Genomic DNA, 26487 nt, shown 5'->3' with positions numbered 1-26487 from the left:
ACGGTTGCCAACAGCAACAGCAAATCACCAAAAATGACAAGACAACAAACACAAATGTGATCTTTCAGCAACCCAGCGAGACAGGATGATTCTGGATCTGCTGTCACATCCAGGCAGAGACAATGTCAAACTTCCACCAACAGTGAGCGGAGACCTCATTTGGGGTTCTCTCAGACGAGCCGGCAGTCCGCTCACTCTCAGGTCAGACCTCTGCCTCCTCCTGTCCAGCCACCCAGCGGGTTTGCTGCTCAAACAAAACAACCATCAAACAAATGGAATTTTACAAACAGTTTTGGACCACAGAATTCCACTTTAGTGGGAAAAAAGAGCTCAAACTACCTGCAGACTCAAACTCCAAAGGTACTACATGTTCCTGAGTAATATTTTTGTGTGTATGCAATCATTGTGTCCTAATTTTTCTTTTCTCCAGGGTGAAAATAAACCGAAAAAAACACCTTTTGACAACTCACTGCGGATCTTGACTGTAGTTATAGACGGCATGAGACACTGGAGTCGGTATAAAGACAAAGTGCCGTACTTTTTCGAGATATTTGGTTAGTGGATCACTGCTTAGTGAGTCTACTGTCAACTTCATGAACACGTTGAACATGATAGCGTGTGCTCCTCTCAGCCACTCTCGACTCTGCCGTCACCCTCGGTCGCCACGGATCCAAGAACTTCCTCTTAAGAGACGGCAAGGAGGTTGTGCAGTGTATCTTCTATGAAAATGTGAGTAGGGTAAATACATCAAATAGCACTGAGTCAATTAGAAGTCATTATTATTGATATCCCACAAGGATACCTTGGTTTTATAGTCACTGGTGTGCCTTAGGTTTTTATAGTATGCATTTTAAGGCTAGGCTTACATGAGTTTCAGATGTCAGGCACAATGAAACCGCTTTGATACTGCAATATAGTTTACAGTAGACTGAATGAAGAGATTACAAAATCAATATATATAGTAATTTAACATGGTCTGCAACTATAATTACATGATACCTGCGTGGTATCTATAGACTTATAGTTGTGAAAATGCGGTAACCGTTTTTGGTGCAACTAAGTAAAATTGGATAATTTGTGCAAAACAACATCCAAAATACATCAGGTTGAATACATTGTGGTCAACCAAGACTATGCATTTAATTTCTGAATACTTTCAGCAACAATTTTTCTCTCGTTTGCACTGCAGGAGCAAGAACTACCTCGTCTCATCCGGGGTCAAGTTCACCGCTGTGTGGGTAACTATGATCGCCATGGAGATGTCCTGGTGTGTGTGTCGGTCAGGTCCGCCCAGCCCTCCGAGGTCAGGAACAGTCAAGAGGCCGTCAAAGCCTGCGATGCTCACATGAGGAAACTGGTCAGATTGCTTTGCGAAGTGTGACCAGTTAAAATGTTATGCCAAGTAAGACATATCGGTGTCGTTGTAGGGTTCTAATTCCTATACGGTAATATATACACAACATTTAGTGTTCATGAAAGGTTCAAATTGGTTTGCGGTGTTGTGGGGATAAAAAAAACACAGTTGGAACTCGTGTTGGTTTTTGAGTTAATTAAAAAAAAAAAGGAAAGTGTCCCTCTTTAGAATTGTTTTTTATTACAAAGAAAATCACAGACCATCAAACAATGTTAAGAGATGAATTCCGATAAAGCAACCACAATGAGGTAATCTCTCAAAATACAACTTTCAAAAACAGGCAGTTAAGACTGACATGATATATAAAGTACAGTCATTTTATGTACAGTCAAACATCACAATGGGAAGGGGGGGATAAAAAGCAAAGTATCTACCAAAAACACCAGTGCTGAGACTTTACACACAGTGGTTCAAACAAGAAAGGGGAAAAAGACCAGTGCGATAACACCAATCTGTCCCAGTATGAGGTCCAAACTGGTATCTTTCACAACCTTTTTTTTCCAAATATGGCAGCCTTACATGGCAGTCATTTGTTGATGTCAGGGTAGGGCATAGTTAAACCGCAATGGTTGAATGGAGAATTGGACGTTCCAGTCCAAAATGCTTCTTCGGTATTTATGTCTGTGGTACAATAGAGTTGTGGTTGCAGCTCATTAGTGGGCACTCATCTTTGGGGGAGCGACGACTGAGAATCTACACACATGTTGGAAGTTTAAGGAAAGTGTCCATCATCATCACAATCCCTGTGTGAGACAAGAACACGTCTTTCACTTTGCGGTCTAGAGCAGCGTTTTTTATTATAAGACCTTTTGGCCAGGTTGGCATTGCAAATGTTCTCAATTGCGACCCGTGTTGTACATAGCTGCCTTGTGCTGGCAGCTTTTCTAATAATAACGAGGGAACTTGGATTCACCTTCTTTACCCGTGAAACCCTCTAAAAAAATCCATAAGCCTCTAACAACATTTTAGATAAATAATACTTACAGTACTTTTGGTCAGCATTACCAGATTGATTTCACGGAGCACATAGCTCCTAACTAATGCTACTTCTGTCAATACCACCAGCATAGAGAACACATTCTGTTTACGATCCAACATGGCAGACTCTACGAGAGCCAACGATGACTACTTTGGGACATATGAGGACAACCTTATCTTTCTTATCCTGAGTAGCCTGAACAGGGAAAAAGAGAGGGTGAAACGTTGGCGCAGACGTGGGCCGAGAGAGTCGGGCTTGGTGTAAATGTGGAGCTTGCCAGGCCACGCCGACAGAAAGGGCCGCGTTTCTGCAGCACAGAGTGGCACACGGTGTTAGCCATGTATGGGAAGGCTTGGCGTATCTGGCGAGGAGGACAATGCTCCAAGAGATTGCGTCACAATGAAGAATCGGTACCGTGAACTAAACCTGCAGTGGTAGAAACATGTTTCCCCAACGTACCCAGAATCAAGTGGAAAAGACGCTTAAGTCACCATGATATTGATTCTGATCCACGGAGCACATAGCTACAGTACATACTGGTACATACTGGTAACAATATCACTGTATACCGGATTAATATACAGATCACAGCATGGAGCATCGGTTTTTTGAGGGTGTTTTTGGCGAAATAGGTGAATCCCAATGACTTGCATTCATAGTGAAAACACAATAAAAAGGGAAAGACGTGTTCTGGTCTCACAGAGATTGTGAATGATGTGTAAAATTCCCCCTAAAAGTGCTGCGTTTAACACGAATAAATGGAGTTAGATGAGTTGGCAGTGTGCAAGGACAGTGAAGTAGCATCGCGTCAAACGGATGACGACATATTTGCTTAACAATAAGAAATGTTTTTTTCATTTGTAAAACTTCCTTCTACTTGCGACTGGCATCCCGATGCTTAGATGGAATGTTTTGTGACATAACGAATGGGAAAAATACAGCATTTGTTTTGCTTCTTGTGGTTCCAAGGATTATAAAACGTTCCTATGAAGTGTTTTTTGTTCAAAGATTGTTTTCCCATGTTGATGAAATCATACTGCATCATAAATGGAAAGCAAAAAACAAACAAACATAAAAGTTCACAGAACAGGACTCCCTTTTTTCCAGCAGAAATGCCAAAATGTCTGAGATGACAACCTGATATTTGTACTTAACTTTGTCTTTGTTATATTGAAAGGCACAAGTTGGTCACGTCACGTTAAAATCTAGAGCAGTTCTACCATTTACAAAGTTCTCATGCAATTTGACAAAATCCCTTCATCATCTGTTTTTCCTGAAGTATTATTTCTGTAGACAAGAGGGAACGACTTACATTGAACAAGCGATATACGTACACAAATAATTCAAAGGGGAAAGGATGACATTTTGGACAACACCACTTCATGTTTTTACTGATGTCCTTGAAGGAGACACACCAAAATCCAACAAAAAGTAGCCTCTTTTTGAGTTCACCGTTTTTAGAAGTCAGTTCGTTCATATTTACAGTTGAAGCGCTTTGCTGAATAATTGATTGCGTCAGTGAAAAAACTGAAGCGGCTTCATTGTGCACACAATTTTCCAGTCTCGGAATAGTTCAACAGAAGAAGGGAATACAAAACACACACACAAATGCTGCAATAAATCATCACATCAAAAGTCCTTCCATTTTTCCACAGCATAGCCAGGAAGATGGTTCATTTATTAGTTTATTAGACGAAGCACAAGGGACCTATTTTCACTCCAAACATGTACTGTAGGATGGCGATGACCACAGGCTTCCCAGACAGCATCACCGTTGGAAAATCCCGGTTGCTTTTCCATGAAATCCAGCTCAGAGAAAGTGTAACGGCGGTCAAAATCCAAACTATAAGAGCGTGGGCAAAGGGGTGGGAGATAGCTGCTCCTTTGGTGCATATTTGGCAAAAAAGGGCAAAAAGACGGTGAGCATCACCCCGACAATGGCCAACATGTACCCCCAGCCCATTTGGCACTCGCCAGCATTGTAGATGTCAGAGTCTCCGCAGAATGATCTGACCAGGGAAGAGTTGAGGCCGAATGGGTAGACCAGCAGTCCCGCAGCCATGATGAAAACTGCAAAGGAGACACAGGATGCTTTAAAAAAAAAACGCACATTATACTGTGGTGTGAGGATGCTTATACAACATGGAGAGAAAACGTCAACTATGTGTAATGACCGCCACAGCCACATAGGGGCAGTAGAGGTTTTATAATAAATTCTACTCATCCAACAGCAGTTTGAATCCATCCGCTTGCAATGGTTTATGATGGTGCTACATTATTTAGAATGAAATTGGAGAATACACATGGTTCCCCTCACTTCAGGGGCTTGTAAAAGAAGAAAAACTCCAAACTATACATCCTTTTCCCCGTGCCCTCTACAGGCAGCCGGAGAGCATTTGACTCCCAACAAATTGACTCATGTTTCATGGCCCAAAGCACCCGGCGGTTATCGACTGAGCTGCAAGCTATCATTGCAGCTCTTCGTCATCCTGAGTGCTGGCTGGCGTTCCGGTCAATGTCAGGTGTCTCGATGCTTAACACAACGTAGAGACGGGGAGTGCTGCTTTCGTGTATCTGACCTGATTTTAAGGTTGTGGAACCTGAAGGGAACGTAGCAGAACACAATGCACGTGACAGCCTGACAATGAAAGTGGCTGCTCCTGTGGCCTTCTTGGGAATCCGCAGCAGGAGAAAAGCACAATAATGGAATAATGGGCACATAGAAAGAGGGGGAATGGGTAATTTCGTCAGAGTGGTTTCTCTCATGTCTCAATGCCGACCTTCCCAGCTCAGAATGAAGTAGAACGGAGGTGGAGCTTCGTGGCACTTTTGGATCATTTTCATAGAACTTTGTTTTGGAGAAATGTCAGTGCCGTCCTTCCATAGAGAGGAAATGTCAGCATTCTTTGGTACTTTATTGAAATACCTGAACAGCAGTGCCAGCGAGAGCTAGAGTCAGCAACAAGTCAAAGGCAATAATGAATGAAATTAAATGAATGAATGAATCTGACCGCCAAGGTGGAGGGTTTACATATCCAAGCAATACCTTTTCGGAAAACAATGTGAATTCTACTCTTCTTTTTCTTGTTATCTTCTTAACTAGCAAAAAAAATATTTGTAATTTCTGGAAAATTTAATTGGGGAGGCAGTTATAACATCATGGAATAAAGTCAAAATATTGTCGGCATCCAGTCATAATATTATAAAAACAATTACAAAAAGCAAAATGTGGAAAAGATGTTAGTGATGTTGATACTAATAATAGAAATCTATTTCTAAAATATTTTTTTGAAATATATACGTATAACTTCTGGCGGCACGGTGGATGAGTGGTTAGCGCGCAGACCTCACAGCTAAAAGACCAGGGTTCAATTCCACCCTCGGACATCTCTGTGTGGAGATTGCTTGTTCCCCCCGTGGGTTTTCTCCGGGTACTCCGGTTTCCTCCCACATTCCAAAAACATGCTTGGTTAATTAGCCACTCCAAATTGTCCATAGGTATGAATGTGAGTGTGAATGGTTGTTTGTCTATATATGTGCCCTGTGATTGGCTGGCAACCAGTGTACCCCACCTCTTGCCCAAAGTCAGCTGGGATAGGCCCCAGCTTGATGGGCGGATGTTTTTCAGACCCGCTAAGCTAACATAATTGGGTTTTTTTCCTATTCATTCCAAGCAAGGCTGCACGGCGGTCGAGTGGTTAGATCGCAGACCTCACAGAAAATCAGACTGTTATACTTTGCATCATCACAAGGTTGTAGTAGGTTCCTTTGGTCGGTGACCTTTGATCAACAACAGTTGAGCCGAAATATATATTGTGAGAATATTAAGCCGTGCCAGCTGTCACTCCATCTTATTGTTGGTTCTTCATTCCCACAAAAGGGTTTGCATGTATGACTTCTTTAGGTAATCAAAATGTCAATAAAATATCTATATAACCTCGCACCGCTCGCTACATTCCGTCAGTCAAGACGACTAAATGAACCCTGACTCTTCTCTCCGCCGTGCAGGCCGGTCCACCACGTTGACGGCAGCGCGATGGAGATGGAATGCCTTTGCGGAGCAGGAAGATGGGTGATAACCTGGCAACCATGCGTGACTCCGAATCAATTTTGTCACACACCTCTGACACGCTAACTGATTCTTCCCAAGATCTCAACACACCCGAACAATAGACATTATACAAGCCGAGGCCGCCTATAGAAAGCTGTTACATCAGAAGTCCTGATATTGCTTCATATCTCCGTGTGCGCCATATTCCTCATAACGCTCCTGTTCTGGCTGCTTTCATTAAAGTGAGAGCGCTCGCATCCAATCTTATTCGTCCCCTCTGACATATGTGTCACATATTCCTGTCTAGACTAATACTACTACTACGACTATGCAGTACTTTCCAAATGTTATACAGTGTTGGAACAATAGCAATCTTTGATCGGCAGGCTAATTAACCAACACGCTGCCTTGGGTGTCCTCTTCATTAGCCAACGTGCACTGTGAAGCATTTTAGGACATTGAAAAATAAGACAGCTAGTGGGTAAAAATATAGTATATTAGATGTGTATGGATGTGTAAACACCAGGGCTGCTACTAACCATTACTTTCTGAGCCGATTAATCTCAAGCTGGTCGTTTCAGTTAATCGAGTGTTCAGTTCGGTCCAAATCAATATCAACCAAACACACAATTAGTCATTTAGTCCATATCGGAATACAGGCAAAAATGTCCATCACTGTTTTCCCAAAGTCAAAGCTGATGTGTGAATGTCCACTTTTGACCCCCCCCCCTCCAAGATAATAGGTCTGCTTTCAACGACTACCAAAAAGGTGAATGGTGCTAGAACTCTGGTTATTCCTGCCCATTTTGCGTTCCAAGCAAAACATTACCTGCCGCTTTTGTCCCCTTCAAGGAATCCTAACAATACGCCCACGCAAGATGGATGCCTGATGGAACCGCAAACCTGTTTGATGTCACGGTACATCCAAACACATTATCATGTCGCGACATGCAAACAAAACAAAAAAACATTCATGCTCTCTTGCTGCCAGGAACAGTGGCTGCAGTCTCCCAGGAAAACAACGTCTACGTCAGTGGAATGAACATGACAGTGTGTACTTCACAGAGGCAGTACTTGGAAGACAGGATGACCTCAACCGGGGCGGCTCTACTTTCTTGTTTGTGTGCAGGTACTTTGCTTAACGTCAAGATTTAAAAGAAAGCTAAATGCTCAAACTGTGTCCTTCTTCAAGAAGGGTTCTGATACTTCACGTGAAGGTCTGATCACCTTCTGATGAGCTTTGACATGCGGTCATCCATCCTGGCAGTCAAATTCACTCATTCATTCAGCAGAGCATGATAATACAATGCATGTATCTTGCTGCAGTCAAAAAAAAAATCACAACCAAGCAACTTCTTTTGGGGGTTTGGTACCCCCAAAAGGGGGGAATTCCTCATTTTACAATACTTCCACCCCTTCAGGATGAAGCAAGTACACCCACATCAATGTTGGATTGCCTCCATGTCATACTCAAGGTGGCCTACATATATAAATAATATACCGACTTGGAAATGTACAAAGTCACGGTGTACGGATTTGGCTGGATGGGCTGACGTCATTGCAGCACCCCAATGAATGCATTATGGCAAACCTTTTATGGCGACAGTTGGGTATTTTTCCATGTCAAACTCATATTGGTACATGTTTGCATATTTTTTAGTTACAGTGTTAAGCTTCTGTGTGATGAATTGAGTGTTTTATAGCATGACTTCCTGTGGTGTCCAAAGGCTTGACAAGCTCCTTGTGTGTGCAGCGTAGCTCCTGATTGGTTCATGCCAAAGAAAGACATGTCATTCTTTCGTTGACTTTGTGAGCGTTGAAACAATTGGAAGTCGTTTTGAAGTAAAGATTTGGATTTGGCCAGAACTTTGCCACGCCGCTGTAAACTAAGGAGAAAAGTAGCGGCTTACACGTGGGAATTGACGGGAATTTTGATGGCATTGCAGACGTGGAGGAACGAGTTTGTGAGCTGGGAGCCGAGCGAGTGCCGGACCGAGCACATCTTCGTCCCCAGAAAGCTGCTGTGGATACCCGACGTGGTCATCAATGAGTTGTAGATGGCCGCAACGACGCAGGAGCCAATCACGGCGCAGAAACAGGTGCCGTTTGGAGTGTTGTGGTGTTGAGAACTCAGAACTCAGAACTCATTTGTTAGTCACTGATGAAACATGCAGTCAATGACTGACAACAATGGCTTAATTACGTACAGGATCCTCAAGGCTTAGCATTAGAGCCGCTGGTTTTGCACCACGGCGTCATCGTCATCGCATCCCCGTTCTTCCCGTTCTTTGTTCCACCAGCGAGCAGCAAGCATAAATAACACAGGTGATTTGATCTCCGTGTAGATGATATTGTGAGATGCGGAAAGCTGATGTAAATTAGGTGCTGATTTACGGTAACAGCCTGAGGCCGTCAGCCAAATGTGACCCACATACGTAAATACACCACACTGACAAATGACACGTTCATTAATCACAAGTCAGGTTGCAACATCCGGCAATATTCAAAGTTGCACATTGTCAGGAATTTATATAAAGTGTATTTCTCTATGATATGTATGAATAATAATGTTAATATCTCAATAATTGTACATTTATCTCAGCTAAATCAGGTACAAGGTACACTCAGACATATGTGGTGAGCTTGACCGCCTCATCAACGCAGGGCTTGAGGAAGTAAGGAAGGAAGGAAGGAGACGGATCATTCTGTGTGTGTTCGGACTAAATAAACTACACACCCACACACAATACAGACGACTGAAGGGAAGGATGGAACGTGCGTTTGACAGGTGGATTGGTGCGGCGTGTAGTGATGTCGACTCCGAGCTTAGCTCTCAATTGACCGGTCCAGCTATGTTCCTACCGGAGCTTTGGGTAGGGATCGAAAACACAAATCATGGGTATAAGTGGCTTGGGAATGCCTCCGGATCCACAAGGAGGAGCCGGAGCAAGTAGTCAATCTAGGCTTCCCTGCTTAGTCCGCTGCCTCCACGACACAACCTTGGATAGGTGGATAAGATTGAAAGATGGATTAACGATTCCCTGGCTGAAATCTGTCTGTAGTGTCCCAACTTGAAATGATCCACTATCCATTTTCGCACGGAGTCACCAATGCATTGTTTGGGCACTCAAACTATTTCCTAGGCACACTGTTTGGCTGTATGAAAACCGAGACATACAGTATTTGTGGCAATAATCCTACAAAAGTATGTGACAACCGAGGTTGTACTGCAGTATATTCGGTTACACGGCCAGGACTGAGTTTGACCCGCCAAAAAAAATGCGGCCTCTCCAACATCAATAGATGGATTAACGATTCCCTGGCTGAAATCTGTCTGTAGTGTCCCAACTTGAAATGATCCACTATCCATTTTCGCACGGAGTCACCAATGCATTGTTTGGGCACTCAAACTATTTTCTAGGCACACTGTTTGGCCGTATGAAAACCGAGACATACAGTATTTGTGGCAATAATCCTACAAAAGTATGTGACAACCGAGGTTGTACTGCAGTATATTTGGTTACACGGCCAGGACTGAGTTTGACCCGCCAAAAAAAATGCGGCCTCTCCAACATCAATAGATGGATTAACGATTCCCTGGCTGAAATCTGTCTGTAGTGTCCCAACTTGAAATGATCCACTATCCATTTTCACACGGAGTCACCAATGCATTGTTTGGGCACTCAAACTATTTTCTAGGCACACTGTTTGGCCGTATGAAAACCGAGACATACAGTATTTGTGGCAATAATCCTACAAAAGTATGCGACAACCGAGGTTGTACTGCAGTATATTTGGTTACACGGCCAGGACTGACTTTGACCCGCCAAAAAAAATGCTGTCTCTCCAACATCGATAGTTGGATTAACAATTCCCTGGCTGAAATCTGTCTGTAGTGTCCCAACTTAAAATAATCCACCATCCATTTTCACACGGAGTCACCAATGTGTGGATGCATTGTTTGGGCACTCAAACTCAATTCTTCCAAGTTAAATATAAAAGACGACAGTCTAAAGTGCATGGTTTGAGCCCCGTGTGTTTACAGATGACTCAGTTCCAAATGGAGATGATAACAAAGGGCGGTTCTTCAGTGGCGTGTCTGCAGGAAATTGCCTTTTCACTGGCCTCACACACACCAGCATTTCCATATCAATCTAGAAGGAATGGAGATTGAAAGAGATGGTTTGTGTCGACCACAGCCACACTGCACATATTTCTCCTTAATGTGCAGTATGACAAGCTAGCGCAGGAAGTATAGCGCTGGCTTGACATGATGACATGAAGAACCTACACAGACAACTTCTGTATCTAAATGTACTTCAGGGGTTCATCACCCTCAATGTTGGTCGAAGGTGAGGAACGGCAGAACAAAGTTTGGAAGTTGTCAGGAGTGTAGTCACGTGGGGCCCGGTAGAGCATGGGCACAGGCAGCAGGGACGCCATGCTAATGTGGCGTGCTCTAGTCTGCACACAGCCGTGATAATTAAGCTCAGCCAGCCTCGGGGAAATGAGGCTAATGACAATTGCGCAAGTACCCACGTGTTCCCTCGAACGTTGGACTCAAGGTGGTCAAGTAGACATGAAGATAAATAAAGACGCAGAAGAAAATTGGCAGAGTAACAACGTTAGCGCAAAATAGGCTAGCCCTGTTTCCTGCTTTCTTTCTGCTTACATTTGACCTCGATGCATGTAAACCTGACTAAGGCGATACTTGAAAATGATAACATGATGGTTGGATGTTGGATTGAACATCTAGTGGGAGCACCATTGTTACTGAGCACTGCCTTAGTACTCTTGGGCATGGCATTCAACAGAACTGCGTGTACAGACTTGTACAGACCACTTGGTGATACTTCACAGGTGCTCAATAGGGTTTATTATTATGAATTATTATTAGGTCTGGAGGAGACTATACGAAACTGTACATGGTGGCTCCATGACCTTCACCTTCTCAGCAAGGCATTCGTCATCTTGTAAACATTGGAAAACTGCCATGCTACCCAATTTCCCAAGAGAGGGGCTCATGCTCCGCTTTACAACGTCACAGGTTTTCGGACCGTTGACCGCTGAGACTAAAAAGGAGGCATTTCTCGAAATTCCTGGTATTCCGGGGGAAAGGTATTGTGAGTGTGTTATGTCAGAGTGGAACATATTTCATTCCGAAGACAGTACATGTTGGAATTCCGGATTTCCCATCAATGAACCCCGGTGCCAGCAGCACTCATGCGGCCTCTGACCGTGATGCTATAGCGCATGATGCTATAGCACCCACTATAAGACAATTATCTTGCTATTCAATCCCATAAAATAGATAATAAAGTATATAAATAGAGTAGAAACATCCAAGTGTGTTTGCACAGCCAGTAGCAACTGGTGACGGTGGAAGGGGTAAAAAAGGAATCGACCTTGAGCTCTGTACATGCAGTGAGGGTAAAAGAGAAGGATGGCGAAAGTGAAAGACGATGAGGAAATAAAATAGCGAGCGATAGGAGAGATTAGCAGGGCAATAAAAGGCCTTCTGCTATCTTTAGAACGAGCAGGTCTGCCTGTGGTCTGCTCAATCAGAGCTCCGTAATTGGTCTGTTTATCACCGACTGTCACTCAGACGGCAGACTGGAGGCACTGGGGGGGGGCACGTGGGTCAAGGGAGACTGCATTTGGGTAAGCTAATGTTTGGTACGTATGTTGGAGTACTGAAATTTCTTATTTGGAGTCATTCTGATCATGTGTTGTGCAAGGTTCATTTTTTCCATTTTCATTGGATGCATGAAATAAATGTCATCATCACGGATCAGGCAAGCGTGCTATGGGTTTTGACTTCTGGATTATTTTGAGTCTTTGTTAAGTGGAAACCACATATACATGGACCCAAATATTACAGTTGCCCCCAATTGCCCCCAAATGTCCCCAGTTTAATTACAAAATATTAGCAAGATTGAATTTGATCTTTTCCTGTTTAAATTTATCCCGGGTGCGTTCTTTCAGCGCATGCTCAGATATGACGTAACACGCAGATCCAGATGTTCTTCAGTTTTAAAAATGGAGGCCAGCAATTGGCACTGGACTGCTGCGCAAAGTTTGTTTTTGTTCCAAATTCAATTTCAAGTTATTCCAACAAGTGAAAAAAAACTTAATTGCATCCTGACCCAACTGTGATAAGTGAATTTCCACAAAGTTAGAGTATAGAAAAGACTCGTATTACCCAATACCCAATACATAATAAGAGAAAATAAGCCACTTAAGACACATTCCCGTGCCAGGGGAACTTAGTAGGGGGCAGACAGGAAGTGATGTCATGCCCGTTGTGACATCATTCAAACCTGCAATAAAAGCCTGTTGTTCCGGAAATCGACACCTAGTGATCAGTGTTACATAATAATACATATTAGGTCTTTGAATGCATCTTCTGAATGCCTTATATTTGCATTAAAGTTCATTTAACCATTTTTATACATGCATATTATTGACGCACAAACGGCGTTAATTGTGGTTAATTGCATCCTGACTCAACTGTGATAAGTGAATTTCCATAAAGTTAGAGTATAGAAAAGACTCGTATTACCCAATATAGTAAACATAATAAAAGAACATAATCCACTTAAGACACATTCCGTGCCAGGGGAGCTTAGTAGCGGGCGGACAGGAAGTGATGTCATGCCCATTCAAACCTGCAATAAAAGCCTGTTGTTCCGGCAATCGACACCTAGTGATCAGTGTTACATAATAATGCAAATTAGGTCTTTGAATGCATCTTCTGAATGCCTTATATTTGCATTACAGGTCATTTAGACATTTTTATACATGCATATTATTGACTCACAAACGGCGTACTCGACCTTCAAACAGCAAAACCGCGATGAGGGATGACTGACCAAAGTTGGGGGCGTGGCCACATCATTGCGGCATCACAAGGCCAAACCAGGTGCCACGATGACGGCACGAAGCAAGGCACGAAGTGCATTGTTTTCGGAAAGATTCCATTCGGAAAAAGAAAACTTGCTCATATAATCATGGCTACTGAAGCTATAACCGCCACTGGGAAAAAGAAAGTCAAGTCCTTATTGCACGTGGAGCCATTCGAAGTCTTTTTATGACGGCGAATCTCCATCCTGGGAGCACTGTAGCGATGATGACACATGAATCTCACACGCTGCATCTAATCTATCAACTTAATTACTTCCATTTCCATATCCACATATTTTCTATACTGCAAATTAATTCATAGCTCAGACAAATTGCTTGTCCTTGACTTCCTTATCCCTTATGAGGCAACCCACGGCGCACAGGCGTCGGTGTCGATGCGCAACCTAACTAAACCTAATCTGTTGCTCAATCCATCTACCCCCCCGCCCCCCTCCCAACATATTGAATTAACACGGGAGACAGGCTACTTCACATGCATGGATGGCAAAATAAATAATCGTGATACTTGAGAGAAAGTGGCAATTACATCGAAGACATCAATTAGGTGGGGGGTGACGGGGGGCGGGGGGGGGGTGGAATTGACGCCGCTGTGACGATGCTGAGTTATAAAAGCAAACAATCCATGCCAAAAGTGAAAGCAAACAATCCACGCCGAAAGCGTTCTTCCTTTTGGGTGGGTTTGTGTGCACGTCTGTGCCGGGCTGCCGTGGAAGCGACGTCAAGCGAGTGATTGTGCTGACAGCCTCTGGCCCGGAGGCGAAGCACCCTCAAACTAGACGTCTCCCGGGTGCAGTCGCTGTCTCACACCCAACCTGAAATGTCAACTGTGACCAGCGGCAGATGGATCCAGGTTCGCATCCGAGTGCCTCAGAGGCCGTTCAGTCATTCGTTCCTGTGGAAAATGCTAACTCGTTGTAGCTTAACACTGTTGATATTTTTTAAAAAGATTAAAAACGCACCTTTTTAATCAAGATTTTAACTAATATTTTTAAACTTTTCTTACATTTTTCATCTTTTTAGTCCTATTTTTAGCTCTTAGTCTTTAGCCTTTAACTCCATTATTTCCTCAGGGGGGGTCCTCCACACTGGGGGCTGTGTCAGGTCCGCTGAGGCGGTGCCATCCTTGGGTCCCTTCGACCCGGCCGGCTGGGGGTTCCTCCCTTTGATGTTGGGGGTCCGCCCGTCTGTCGGAGTCGGGGGGCCCGGGTGCTGGTGCCCCGATGGCACGGTGTGATTGTGTGTGTGTGTCTAGTATGGAGGGTGAGAGGGAGGGGCTTTCTTAGTAATTGTTTTTCCTTTTAATTGCGGTAATTGTTTTTAATTCTGTAAAGCACTTTGTGTTGCATGTCTTTGCAGGAAAAGTGCTCTACAAATAAAGTTGATTTGATTTGATTATTTGTACTTTACATCAACACTATACCGTGGAACCTTGGTTACAGTCATTCATCCAACTCAAACCAAAACGGTTGTGACCCCAATCAATTTTTCCCCTAAGAAATTATGTAAAACCGATTCATCCGTTGTGAAAGACCGAAATGTTAACACAAAACACTTTTTATAGTTTATATTTTTACAACGATTTTCTCATTTTCATGCAGAAAAGCAGATCTCCCATCGTTTCTACTTTACATCCAGGATATTTCCATGAGGGGCGTAGAACGAAAGTGGGGGCCTCTTGTTATTTTGCAGTCCAAATTGCAGAGGCAGTGCATTAGTTGCGTATTCATCTTGCACTCTTGGCCGGCGTCTGATTGGGGATGGCTGCAGGCTGGCTCATTTGATCAACTTCGCTACGACGGAAGGCGCACCACGGGGGTGTAGCATGGATCAACTGGCAAGATCAAATTAACTTCCAGCGGCCTTTATTGTTTCAAAGAGAGTCAGGGAGACATTTATTGATCCTAATTGCACACCGGGAAGTAATTGACATACTTTAATGTTGCGGGAGCGTGCGCTATTTGCATCATTTCTTCCTACCGGCTCAGTGTACCAGGAACATCAGGTGACAGGAACATAAGCAACATGTATTTGGATACGATGTATTCTTATTGGAACTTGTTAAGCCAGGGGTCCCAAACATGCGTCCCGCAGGACACTAGTTTGAGGCCCCCGCCTTGATATGAAAGTTTAATGTTAGTGCGGCCCGCGCAAGTTTGATATGGATGCTGTATGGTATCATGTACCCAGAAAAAATTATTACGTTTGATTCATGTTCATGTTAAAGGTTAAATAACTGTTAATAGTTATCCTCCCTATCCGTGTGGAAGTGGTACGTTTTTGGCTATTTAAGTTTAAAGGAAATAACTTGAAGGCTACCGTTTAGGTGGCTAGCTCTCTAGTTTGCGAGTTAGCATGTGTCTCAAGACCCTGCAGTTGCGCAATATGTTGTAAATAAAAAGTATAAATGTGACTATAGTCGTGTTTTGTCATGTCTACAGGGCTCTAATAATACTTTGTTCATTTTAATCGGAAAAAATCATTTGTCTACCTACCAACTATATGTGGTTTCTTAAGTTTTTATTATTTGCCGTTTTATTATTATTATTATTATAGTTATTTATTTATTACTGATTGATTGATTTTCTTTATTCTTGATTTGTTTATTTATTTTTCATCTTATTTTGTGTAGAAAAATTAAAATTAAGATATTTGAGAACAGTGGAATGTTTTATCAGAGCTTTTCTTGTAGAAAATTGGAACCAAAGTTTTTAATAAATGCGTTTTTTTTTTTTTTTGGGGAAAACCTGATGCGGCCCAGTCTCACCCACACCCGAGCTCCACTGGCCCTCAAGTAAATTGAGTTTGAGACCCCTGTGTTAAGCCATGACCACGCTTCAGAAATGAACACATCTTTTCCCTAAACCCTAAACCTAATATCTTATAATCAGACATCTCAGTCTCGCTGCAACATAATTCATCTTCCTCTGTAATCACAAATAGCATACAGTATATCGTCAGTAAACAAATCTAACGCCATCCCTTCCCAGCAGACAAACGGCTCTCCATCTCTCTTTCAATCGATCACGTGCTTTCAGCGCTTCCAATGAAGGCTTAGGTGACCAAGACACAAAGATGACCCAAGTGGCGTAATAAAGACGACCACGGAGACACGAGGGAGACGAGCGCTAATGTGGTGAAAGCACTTCCTTGGTTACAGCAGACTTCATTAGGAAAGCACACACACACACACACACACACACACACACACACACACACACGCTAATTTAATTGTGTTCTGCTCGGGGAGGCTGCAAAGGATTTGTAGGTGTTGGGGTCTGAAAGTGACAACGTCCAAACAAACTAATAATTAAAGAGTTTTAGTGAAGTAAAGCAAATAAACACATCATTGAAAAAAATACATTTGTTTAGTACTTGGATCCGCTTCCAAATAATGCCTTTATAACTGCAATAGTACTAGCTTTCCTACTATGGTCGAGTACAATGGTTATTAGTGATTTTATGTCATAGCAAGCAATGCTAATATGCTTGCTGTTGGCATGCTAACAATTTCTAGTGTTTTTTTTTTCCAAGTCCATGTTAAAAAAAAAAAGCTCCATTATGATGATGTACTATTTTGCTTGACTTTGTCAGCCATTTTGGACGACTTAATGGTGTCATGAATCTTTAATAGCGCACACCGCGTCAAGTTAACTGCAAACATCTCACATTCGCAAATGGTTGGTGTGTTCAATGACTTCAGCGTTCCCAAATTGTACACTCGGGTGTTTCCTGTATGTCACCGGTGCTTCATGTTGGGCAACCGCGGCAACGATAAATGCCGGGAAATGTCGCCATGCATCCAGTCTTCTTGGGGAGGCTGCACATGTGACATCATGACAGGTAGTAACGACACCCCCGGGAGTCTGCTGGATGTGTGTGTTTTGTTGGACTGAACAACAATTTGATTTCCTATTTTCCTCGTATCCTGATGCTTTTCCGGGATTGCGCCATTAAAGCTACCACGGTGGGATTATAGCGGCTTGCAATTGTTGAAGGTTAACACTATTTTGTCAAATTGCAGCCAGTCAGGAAAACAATTTGTCATCAACAAGACTCGGAGATGTGAGAGGCCAGAGGGCCTGAACCGTGGAGGTGCGAAGCTGCGGGAATAAAACCGCCTGACGTTTAACCCTCTGTCTCCGATGTTCGGCACATCAATATCTGGTGGCATTATCTACACGTCATCACGTGAGCGCACCGATCCGCGCCATGAGCACGGCAAGATTCCCCTCCTTGGGCACGATCGGGATTTGACTCTTGCAAGTAATTAACAGCTGCATCTTAGCACAAACGAAATAACCAGAATGACTGGAAATAATACACCAAGTCATGGAAATTGCAGTCGGCAGGAATCCCTCGTTTATCGGGGTTAATTGCATCCTGACTCAACTGTGATAAGTGAATTTCCACAAAGTTAGAGTATAGAAAACACTCATATTACCCAATATAGTACACATAATAAGAGAAAATAATCCACTTAAGACACATTCCCGTGCCAGGGGCCGGACAGGAAGTGATGTCATACCCATTCAAACCTGCAATAAAAGCCTGTTGTTCCGGCAATCGACACCTAGTGATCAGTGTTACATAATAATACATATTAGGTCTTTGAATGCATCTTCTGAATGCCTTATATTTGCATTACAGGTCATTTAGACATTTTTATACTTGAATATTATTGACTCACAAACGACGTTAATTGTGGTTAATTGCATCCTGACTCAACTGTGATAAGTGAATTTCCATGAAGTTAGAGTATAGAAAAGACTCATATTACCCAATATAGTACACATAATAAGAGAAAATAATCCACTTAAGACACATTCCCGTGCCTGGGGAGCTTAGTAGTGGGCGGACAGGAAGTGATGTCACACGCATTCAAACCTGCAATAAAAGCCTGTTGTTCCGGCAATCGACACCTAGTGATCGGTGTTACATAATAGTACATATTAGGTCTTTGAATGCATCTTCTGAATGCCTTATATTTGCATTACAGGTCATTTAGACATTTTTATACTTGAATATTATTGACTCACAAACGACGTTTATTGTGATTAATTGCATCCTGACTCAACTGTGATAAGTGAATTTCCATGAAGTTAGAGTATAGAAAACACTCGTATTACCCAATACATAATAAGAGAAAATAATCCACTTAAGACACATTCCTGTGACAGGGGAGCTTAGTAGGGGGTGACATCATTCAAACCTGCAATAAAAGCCTGTTGTTCCGGCAATCGACACCTAGTGATCAGTGTTACATAATAATACATATTAGGTATTTGAATGCATCTTCTGAATGCCTTATATTTGCATTAAAGTTCATTTAGCCATTTTTATACAAGCATATTATTGACTCACAAACGGCGTTACTCGACTGACCAAAGTTGGGGGCGTGGCCACATCATTGCGGCATCACGAGGCCGAGCCAGGTGCCAAGATGACGTCTCATGCTGTAATAACAAGGCACGAAGCGCACCGTCAAGCCCTTAAATCAGCACCTTTCTTCTCCACGGTGTGAAAACATGCTCACATCACAAAAACAACCCGGTTGAAAAAAAAAACTTGGTCACCTAGCAACGCTAGAACCATCATACTTTGCTTCTATTCACTTTTAACACATCGAGGGCGATAAATGCGCACAAGCTTTGTTTAACCTGGACGCTTCTTTAATGACCTGCAGCCTCGGGTGACGACCTGAGATGATAAGATGTCATGGAGATGGACGAGTCACAATGGGGGCGCTCCTCTTATGCAACCGCTAATTACTGCAGCTATGAATAAACAGCCAAGGCGCTTAGTGTGCAGATTAAAGAAACATGAAATAAAAGGCCTGTCAGTGAGACAATGCCAACTGTTCACCGCATCCCCATAAAGTATTACGGCGCTGCAGGACTGAGTAGCACATAACGAGAATAACCACTTTAGTCACAAAATATCTAATTAGCCATCAGCGTGCTCGGAAAAAGCTGCCATCAGAACATCACGCTCCCTCTTCTGCAATCCGACTCAAAAAGACCCTCATGGAGCCGTCAGCCTATCAAGGTCTCCCGCTGCGGCAATGTGACTCCAAATGGCTCTGGTCCCGCCTCCATGCCTCCATAGACGTGCTGCCAAATTGCTAGCTTAACCAGACACAACAACATTGTCTGATGTTTATGATAATAGTACTTGAATTACTATTATTTATTCACTTTTTAGCCTTACAAATGAATCACAACAGTAAAAACATTTTTATGTAAGCCCACGTAAGGCATCCATCCATCCATCCATCCATCCATCCATCCATTTTCCTCCGCTTATCCGGGTCCGGGTCGCGGGGGCAGCAGTCTCAGTAGGGAATCCCAGACTTCCCGTTCCCTGACCACCTCTTCCAGCTCCACCGGGAGGACACCAAGGTGTTCCCAGGCCAGCTGTGAGACATAATCTGCCCCGGGGCCTTTTTCCCGGCTGGGCATGCCCGGAACACCTCATCCCCCCCCACGTAAGGCATGTCACCATAAAATGGGGTTCCACCCTGGTGTTGGGGTTTCCATAATCAATATTTGTATAATGGGCAGCACGGCAGTCTAGTGCGCAGACCTCACAGCTAGGAGACCAGGGTTCAATTCCACCCTCGGCCATCTCTGTGTGGAGTTTGCGTGGGTTTTCTCCGGGTACTCCGGTTTCCTCCCACATTCCAAAAACATGCTAGGTTAATTATCGACTCCAAATTGTCCATAGGTATGAATGTGAGTGTGAATGGTTGTTTGTCTATATGTGCCCTGTGATTGGCTGGCCACCAGTCCAGGATGTACCCCGCCTCTCGACCGAAGACAGCCGGGATAGGCTCCAGCACCCCTGCAAGCTATGGTAATACCACACTTGATCAAACGTACTTAAGATTTGTCAGATCAAAACATGCGGCATAGGACGTCTATTAAAACTAATACAAGGGTCTGTCTTCCGAATCATGGGAACTGTAGTTGTTTCAGTCCAGGGTTTACCCGCCTCTCGCCCACGAAGACAGCTGGGATAGGCTCCATCACCCCTGCAAGCTATCATAATACCACACTTGATCAAACGTACTTTAGATTTGTCAGATCAAAACATGCGGCATAGGACGTGTATTAAAACGTGTGATACTAATACAAGGGTCTGTCTTCCGAAAGCATCATGGGAACTGTAGTTGTTTCAGTCCAGGGTTTACCCGCCTCTCGCCCACGAAGACAGCTGGGATAGGCTCCATCCCCCCTGCAAGCTATCATAATACCACACTTGATCAAACGTACTTTAGATTTGTCAGATCAAAATGGCATATGACGTGTATTAAAACGTGTGATACTAATACAAGGGTCTGTCTTCCGAAAGCATCATGGGAACTGTAGTTGTTTCAGTCCAGGGTTTACCCGCCTCTCGCCCGAAGACAGCTGAATGAATGAATGAGATGAATGAATGAATATTTGTATAATAAACAACAGGCAGTAAGTAGCAGTCATTAGTCATTTTTCTCCCCCCTCTGTTTGGGCATAATTAAGCGCGCCCATCCTGACTAATACATAACGACTTGCCAAGTCGCTACATGCAGAAAATAATCCCTATAATTACAAAAGATGATGCTAATCTGCAGTTACGTCAAAACTCAGCCTTATTTGCTAAAAAGCTTTTATTGGTGCCCCACCCCGACGTGAAGGCCGGAGAGGATACATTAGCAGCGAGTGTCATACATAATCAGCATCATGTGATGGACGGGTGCCTCTCCGCTCGCCGCTCGCCGCTCGCCGCTCGCCGCTCGCCGCTCCGTCTTCTTGGCCTCCCCCCTCGGTGGCGGGTAAAAGACTCTCCCATCCATTAAGGTCGGCGATTCCGATGAGCCGTATTGTAAGATTCATTTATTGATGAGCGCCGCGGGAGCGGAACCAGAGAGCGGCGCTGCGAGACTGATGTGTCAGAGGTGAAGGAAGGGAACGTCAACGCCATCGCTGACTGAACAGCGACAACACACGTGTGGCGCCTCAGTGTCACCATAGAAACATCTACCAGGCGCCCGCTTGATGTTCTGCTGTGGTTGGCTCCACTTTGGGAGAGCAAGCACTTTCTCGAAGAGACGTAACCGACGAGGACGCTACTGTGTACATTTAAGTGCGACAAAATGGCGGATATATATTATAGTTATGACGCTTTTCTTTGATTACATTTTAACATTACTTTTAGAAAAAGTACAATAGTACAACCTTCCAACACTGCTATGCTAACTGCTAACTGTATGACTGACAAAAGGGCTCACTCCGTTCATGCCCTTGTTCTATGGAGCACACGTGAACCTTCTTCCCGCCTGTTTAGAAGCGAGAGATGAGGAAAACAGACGCGCAAAATGATCCGGTTCATCTTCATTTATTGTGCGATTAATTCATTCACATAATTAATTCATAGATTAATTATGGTCCAAGGCTCTGGTTTTAATTTCATAAGATTGTAAAAATCTGACACCCTTACCTTACTTTACACTTTTTTGGTTGTTTTTCCTTATTTTTAATGACTTTTTATTATACTTTTTAATACTTTTTTTTATTATACTTTAACTTTCATGTTCAATTTGTTTCTCCTAACATGATGTTGTTTTTATAACAATATTATAAATTTTACCCAGCCTGATTTGGGTAAAATTGCAACTTTATTCTTTATTTTTATTCTCTTTATTTTCTGCAAAATGACTGCTGTCATTCCGATCTTTTGGTGTTTTTTTTATTCCCGATGTATTCCCTTACTTTACACTTTTTGGGACATTTTTCCTTATTTTTCATGACTTTTTATTATACTTTTTTTAATACTTTTTTTTATTATACTTTTACTTTCATGTTCAATTTGTTTCTCCTAACATGATGTTGTTTTTATAACAATATTATAAATTTTACCCAGCCTGATTTGGGTAAAATTGCAACTTTATTCTTTATTTTTATTCTCTTTATTTTCTGCAAAATGACTGCTGTCATTCCGATCTTTTGGTGTTTTTTTATTCCCGGTGTATTCCCTCCCATCAGCCACATCCCGCTCGTCTTAAGCCCGGTCTGTGCTGACCATCTGCTTTGGCAGTAAGGCGCTCCAAGACCAGGCCCCACCAGTGCCCTGAAGAAGATGGGGAGACCGGCCATGAGGCGGGACGCAACACATGCCCCCCCCCCATCCAGATGTGGCCTGCTGGCTGTCTGGGCAACGAGATTAATGAGCTTCCTTCTGCCTGTTCCTTGGCTTGTGGTCCCGCGATCCGTAGGGCGTCTGCCAAGCCCATTAACCATGCAGGCTTTAAGTCCAAATGCCACACCATGACTAACCCAGTCGTGGTGTCTTCAACAGTGGGGGGCCATTTAGACCCGCATGTGTATCCCGCCATTTTACTAACATTTTCTCAGACCATCTGTTTGGAAGGACATTGGTCTGTGAGATGTTGAAGACCGCAGTCTTTAAAAACCAAAATATTAGCAATCATTTTCTGCCAGGTATCACCAGCGGACGATCCCATTGGCTGTCAAGACACGGGACCATCTTGGGCCCAAATGATCCAAGTGCTGTCCGATAGAAGACACGAGTTTAAAGAACAAAAAGCATCTCCAAAGTCCTTGTCTCCCTCGAACGGGCCACAAAATTACCCGTTTGGAATTTTGGAGAGCACCAAACACGGGACATTGAAAGGTGGAAGATGGTCCTGATGGTCCTGATTGGCCATCAAGACACGGGACCATCCTGGGCCCAAATGATCCAAGTGATGTCCGATAGAAGAGAAGGGTTTAAAGAACAAAAAGCATCTCCAAAGGCCTTGTCTCCTTTGAACAAAATTGTCCGTTTGGAATTTTGGAGAGCACCAAACATGCGACATTGAAAGGCGGAGAGAGTCTTGATGGTCCTGATTAGCTGTCAAGCCACGGGACCATCCTGGGTCCAAATGATCCGAGTGCTGTCCAATAGAAGACACGAGTTTAAAGAACAAAAAGCATCTCCAAAGTCCTTGTCTCCCTTGAACCGGCCACAAAATTGCCTGTTTGGAATTTCGGAGAGCACCAAACACGGGACATTGAGAGGCGGAAGAGAGTCTTGATGGTCCTGATGGCTTCCAACATTACCGGCATGACAAGGAGATCCCACTTGAGATGTTTTCCATACGGCACAATGGAGAGGACGCCATCATGGTCCTTTAATAGAAGAATGGAGATTCAGTTTGTGCAGGGGCGTCAAACGGCTCATGACTGATGGCCTTAGTCTATGTGGTCATGACTGTTTTTTTTCAACAGAACAACAATACAGTTGGCAAAGAACTTCCATTAAAAAGACTTTTTATTATAATATTTCAACATTTTGCTACATAAATGACATTATTTTTTCTCATATGACAACATTATTTTTGTAAAATTCTGACTTTCACATAAGATTTCTACTTCCCTAAATATATTGATGTTAATCAGATCTGATTTTTAATATTTTTACCTTTCTTCAAGGATATTTTTAGAATGTGTCACGTTCCAATATAAAATGGCGACTACTCGACGTCCTTAAGATGCAACATTGCATAAGTTCTGACAAGTTCTTATTAAAAGACGTGGCGGCACCTTGTATGCGGCTGATATAACCCCCTAATGGGGGCCCACGGACAAAACAGGACACGTTTATGAAACCCTTTTTGTGTCTTTTTTTTTGTGCGCCTCACTGATGGACCGGGCCTTCGTTTCAAAATCCGGAGAAAGAGAATGCAAATGACCTTGTCTCGTCTCGGAGCAAACATTGGCAAATTAAATTAAGGCTTCCTGTTACTCAGGAGTGCTTTTCTCTTGTAGGCGGACATGTTGGTCCGACCTTGTTATAAGCAGCCATTCCCAACCTTTTACTTTGCCTTTAAAATGCGTGCGGATTCAAGTCGAATTCAGTCAAGCCAGACAAACATTTTCATTGGTCGGTAGGAGCTTCTGTGAGGCGTTTGTGTGCTCCCTTTTATTTTTAACACCGACACGCACAAAAAAAGCACACACTAATTTGTTTCCACTTGAATATTGTCCACACAAATACACAATGAAATCACACATGTACGGCACGTCCTTATCATATTCCTAATGGCGTTCCACAAAGGCGAGACCGAGAGGTCCGGGGCGGGGGGGGTTTGGGCTTTCAGGCACTTTCCATTATGAGCCAGCTGAAACGGCGACCCCGTTGGCCCTTAGGATGGGGTGCCAAGCGGGGAACACGATGATGATGATGATGATGGCGGCTCTATGGCTCATAAATGTCACACGGGCTGCCGACGCGACACGATAGCATGATGTACCGCATGTCCACGCAATTCCGTGTCAACTGCTCCTTATTTGCTTCTCACGCTTTGTTTTTGCAACGAGGAAGGAAGCGTACCCCATTTGAGTCGGGGCGGCTTACGCTGAATTAACGGATGAATGAATGAATTAAATTTTAATTCGACAATTACAACAGCAGTGATTGCCATTCATTTAATTATGTTTCATTATTTAATAATAAATGGGGGCGCCTATGATGGGTAATGCCGCTTCTAAGTAGGTAGTGGTACTGATTAACCGCTAACTAAACATATCTCACTAAATTAAAAATCGATACCGATAACATTCTGCTTCTCAAGACCGATGTGGAACCGATAACGATTGTTGATTCGTCCTCATCCAATATGATGACATGGAGAACCAGAGTATAGACTGGGAAAAGCCACCTCCCGTGCCCCAGAAAGGTGCACTGTATTCGGGCACACGCTCCGAGCAGCTGGCATGCCATCATGGAGGTCTCTGGCAAAATGTGTGCATTTTTCAAACGCCGTGTCACTGGTGTTTCAGGCGGTGCGTGAGGGGGTTTTGGGTGCTTGATCGGGTGTTTGTCATCATTTGGTTTTTAAAATATATCGGTTTTTTTTACTTCTGTATCGAGATGTGTATTGAATTTTTCCATTCATTTTTATTTTCTACCGCTTTTCCTCACGAGGGTCGCGGGTGGGGTGCTGGAGCCTATCCCAGCTGTCTTTGGGCGAGAGGCGGGGTACACCCTGGACTGGTGGCCAGCCAATCACAGGGCACATATAGACAAACAACCATTCACACTCACATTCATACCTATGGACAATTTGGAGTCGCTAATTAACCTAGCATGTTTTTGGAATGTGGGAGGAAACCGGAGTACCCGGAGAAAACCCACGCATGCACGGGGAGAACATGCAAAGTCTACACAGAGATGGCCGAGGGTGGAATCGAACCCTGGTCTCCTAGCTGTGAGGTCTGTGCGCTAACCACTAGACCGCCGTGCAGCCAGGAAACAATATTTATGCTTGAAATTTATCTCCCTTTTTTAGTGGGGAACTGGTATTTACCTGAAACTTACATATGTTCCAACCATTCACACTCACATTCATACCTATGGACAATTTGGAGTCGCTAATTAGCCTAGCATGTTTTTGGAATGGGGGAGGAAACCGGAGTACTAGAAACCGGAGTACTAGAAACCGGAGTACTAGAAACCGGAGAGCATGCAAACTCCACACAGAGATGGCCGAGGGTGGAATTGAAATTGAATGAAAAACCCTGGTCTCCTAGCTGTGACGTCTGCGCGCTAACCACTCGACCGCCGTGCCACCCTTGAATCTTCTTCCCGGGTGTTCCTGTGCTAGCATTACAGTCCAGGAACAAAACCATTTAGAGTAAAAAAAAAAGGAATCATTTTCAAGCCAATTGAGTGAAACTTTGAATGACTCGAGTAGCGGAATCAAACTGTAGAACTCCAAGTAGACCTTTGACATGAATATGTTTAAGTATGACGGCTAACAAACAATCCTCTGCTCTTTAAAGTTGTAAAACGTGAAAGCACGGCCTTCATTAATATGAAATGGAATCATAATTCGGTGAGAGATATGTCCTTGTTAAGCGAGGACGGATGCGGATATTTTATAAGAGCCATGTGAACGCCACCATGAAGTACATTGAATGCAACACCGCGGGAGGAGAGATAAAGCCTGTCTTTTATGAGCATCCATATAACAGTGGGGCTCAACAACAAGTGGGGGGGGGGGCTCTTTGTCTGTGGCGTTCTGGTGTAGGCTCACACACAGTGCTGTCATCAAGCATCTCACGGCGTGGGAAAGTAAAT

General features: G+C 43.5%; 2 protein-coding genes across 2 annotated transcripts in view; one reads left to right on the top strand and one right to left on the bottom strand.

Annotated features, from left to right (window-relative positions):
• The first annotated feature begins 434 nt into the window (after window positions 1–434).
• spata22 (spermatogenesis associated 22) lies at window positions 435–2198 on the top strand. The gene is made up of 3 exons (XM_078787614.1): window positions 435–554; window positions 632–729; window positions 1190–2198. The coding sequence occupies exons 1-3, from the start codon at window positions 500–502 to the stop codon at window positions 1379–1381; spliced, it is 345 nt and encodes a 114-aa protein (XP_078643740.1). The 5' UTR covers window positions 435–499; the 3' UTR covers window positions 1382–2198.
• Window positions 2199–2650: 452 nt separating this feature from the next.
• The window catches only part of lhfpl7 (LHFPL tetraspan subfamily member 7), a 64908-nt gene continuing 41071 nt past the window's right edge, over window positions 2651–26487 (bottom strand). The window contains exon 3 of the mRNA XM_058086421.2: window positions 2651–4463. Within this exon, the coding sequence (XP_057942404.2) occupies window positions 4237–4463 (227 nt within the window). The 3' untranslated portion in view covers window positions 2651–4236. The remainder of the gene's footprint in view (window positions 4464–26487) is intronic.

This window comes from Doryrhamphus excisus, linkage group LG21 (genome assembly GCF_037039965.1).
Source record: "Doryrhamphus excisus strain RoL-2023G ecotype Guam linkage group LG21, RoL_Dexc_Guam_v1.1, whole genome shotgun sequence".
In the NCBI taxonomy this organism is placed as follows: domain Eukaryota; kingdom Metazoa; phylum Chordata; class Actinopteri; order Syngnathiformes; family Syngnathidae; genus Doryrhamphus; species Doryrhamphus excisus.
Note: the sequence above shows the minus strand (reverse complement) of the source record. Positions and strands in the feature narration are given on the sequence as shown.

Bases quoted from the DNA above. Each gene is read 5' to 3' on its own strand.
- spata22 (XM_078787614.1), top strand. From the start codon at position 500: ATGAGACACTGGAGTCGGTATAAAGACAAAGTGCCGTACTTTTTCGAG. The intron at 555-631 runs GTTAGTGGATCA...TGCTCCTCTCAG, and splicing joins GTACTTTTTCGAGATATTTG to CCACTCTCGACTCTGCCGTC. The intron at 730-1,189 runs GTGAGTAGGGTA...TTTGCACTGCAG, and splicing joins AGTGTATCTTCTATGAAAAT to GAGCAAGAACTACCTCGTCT.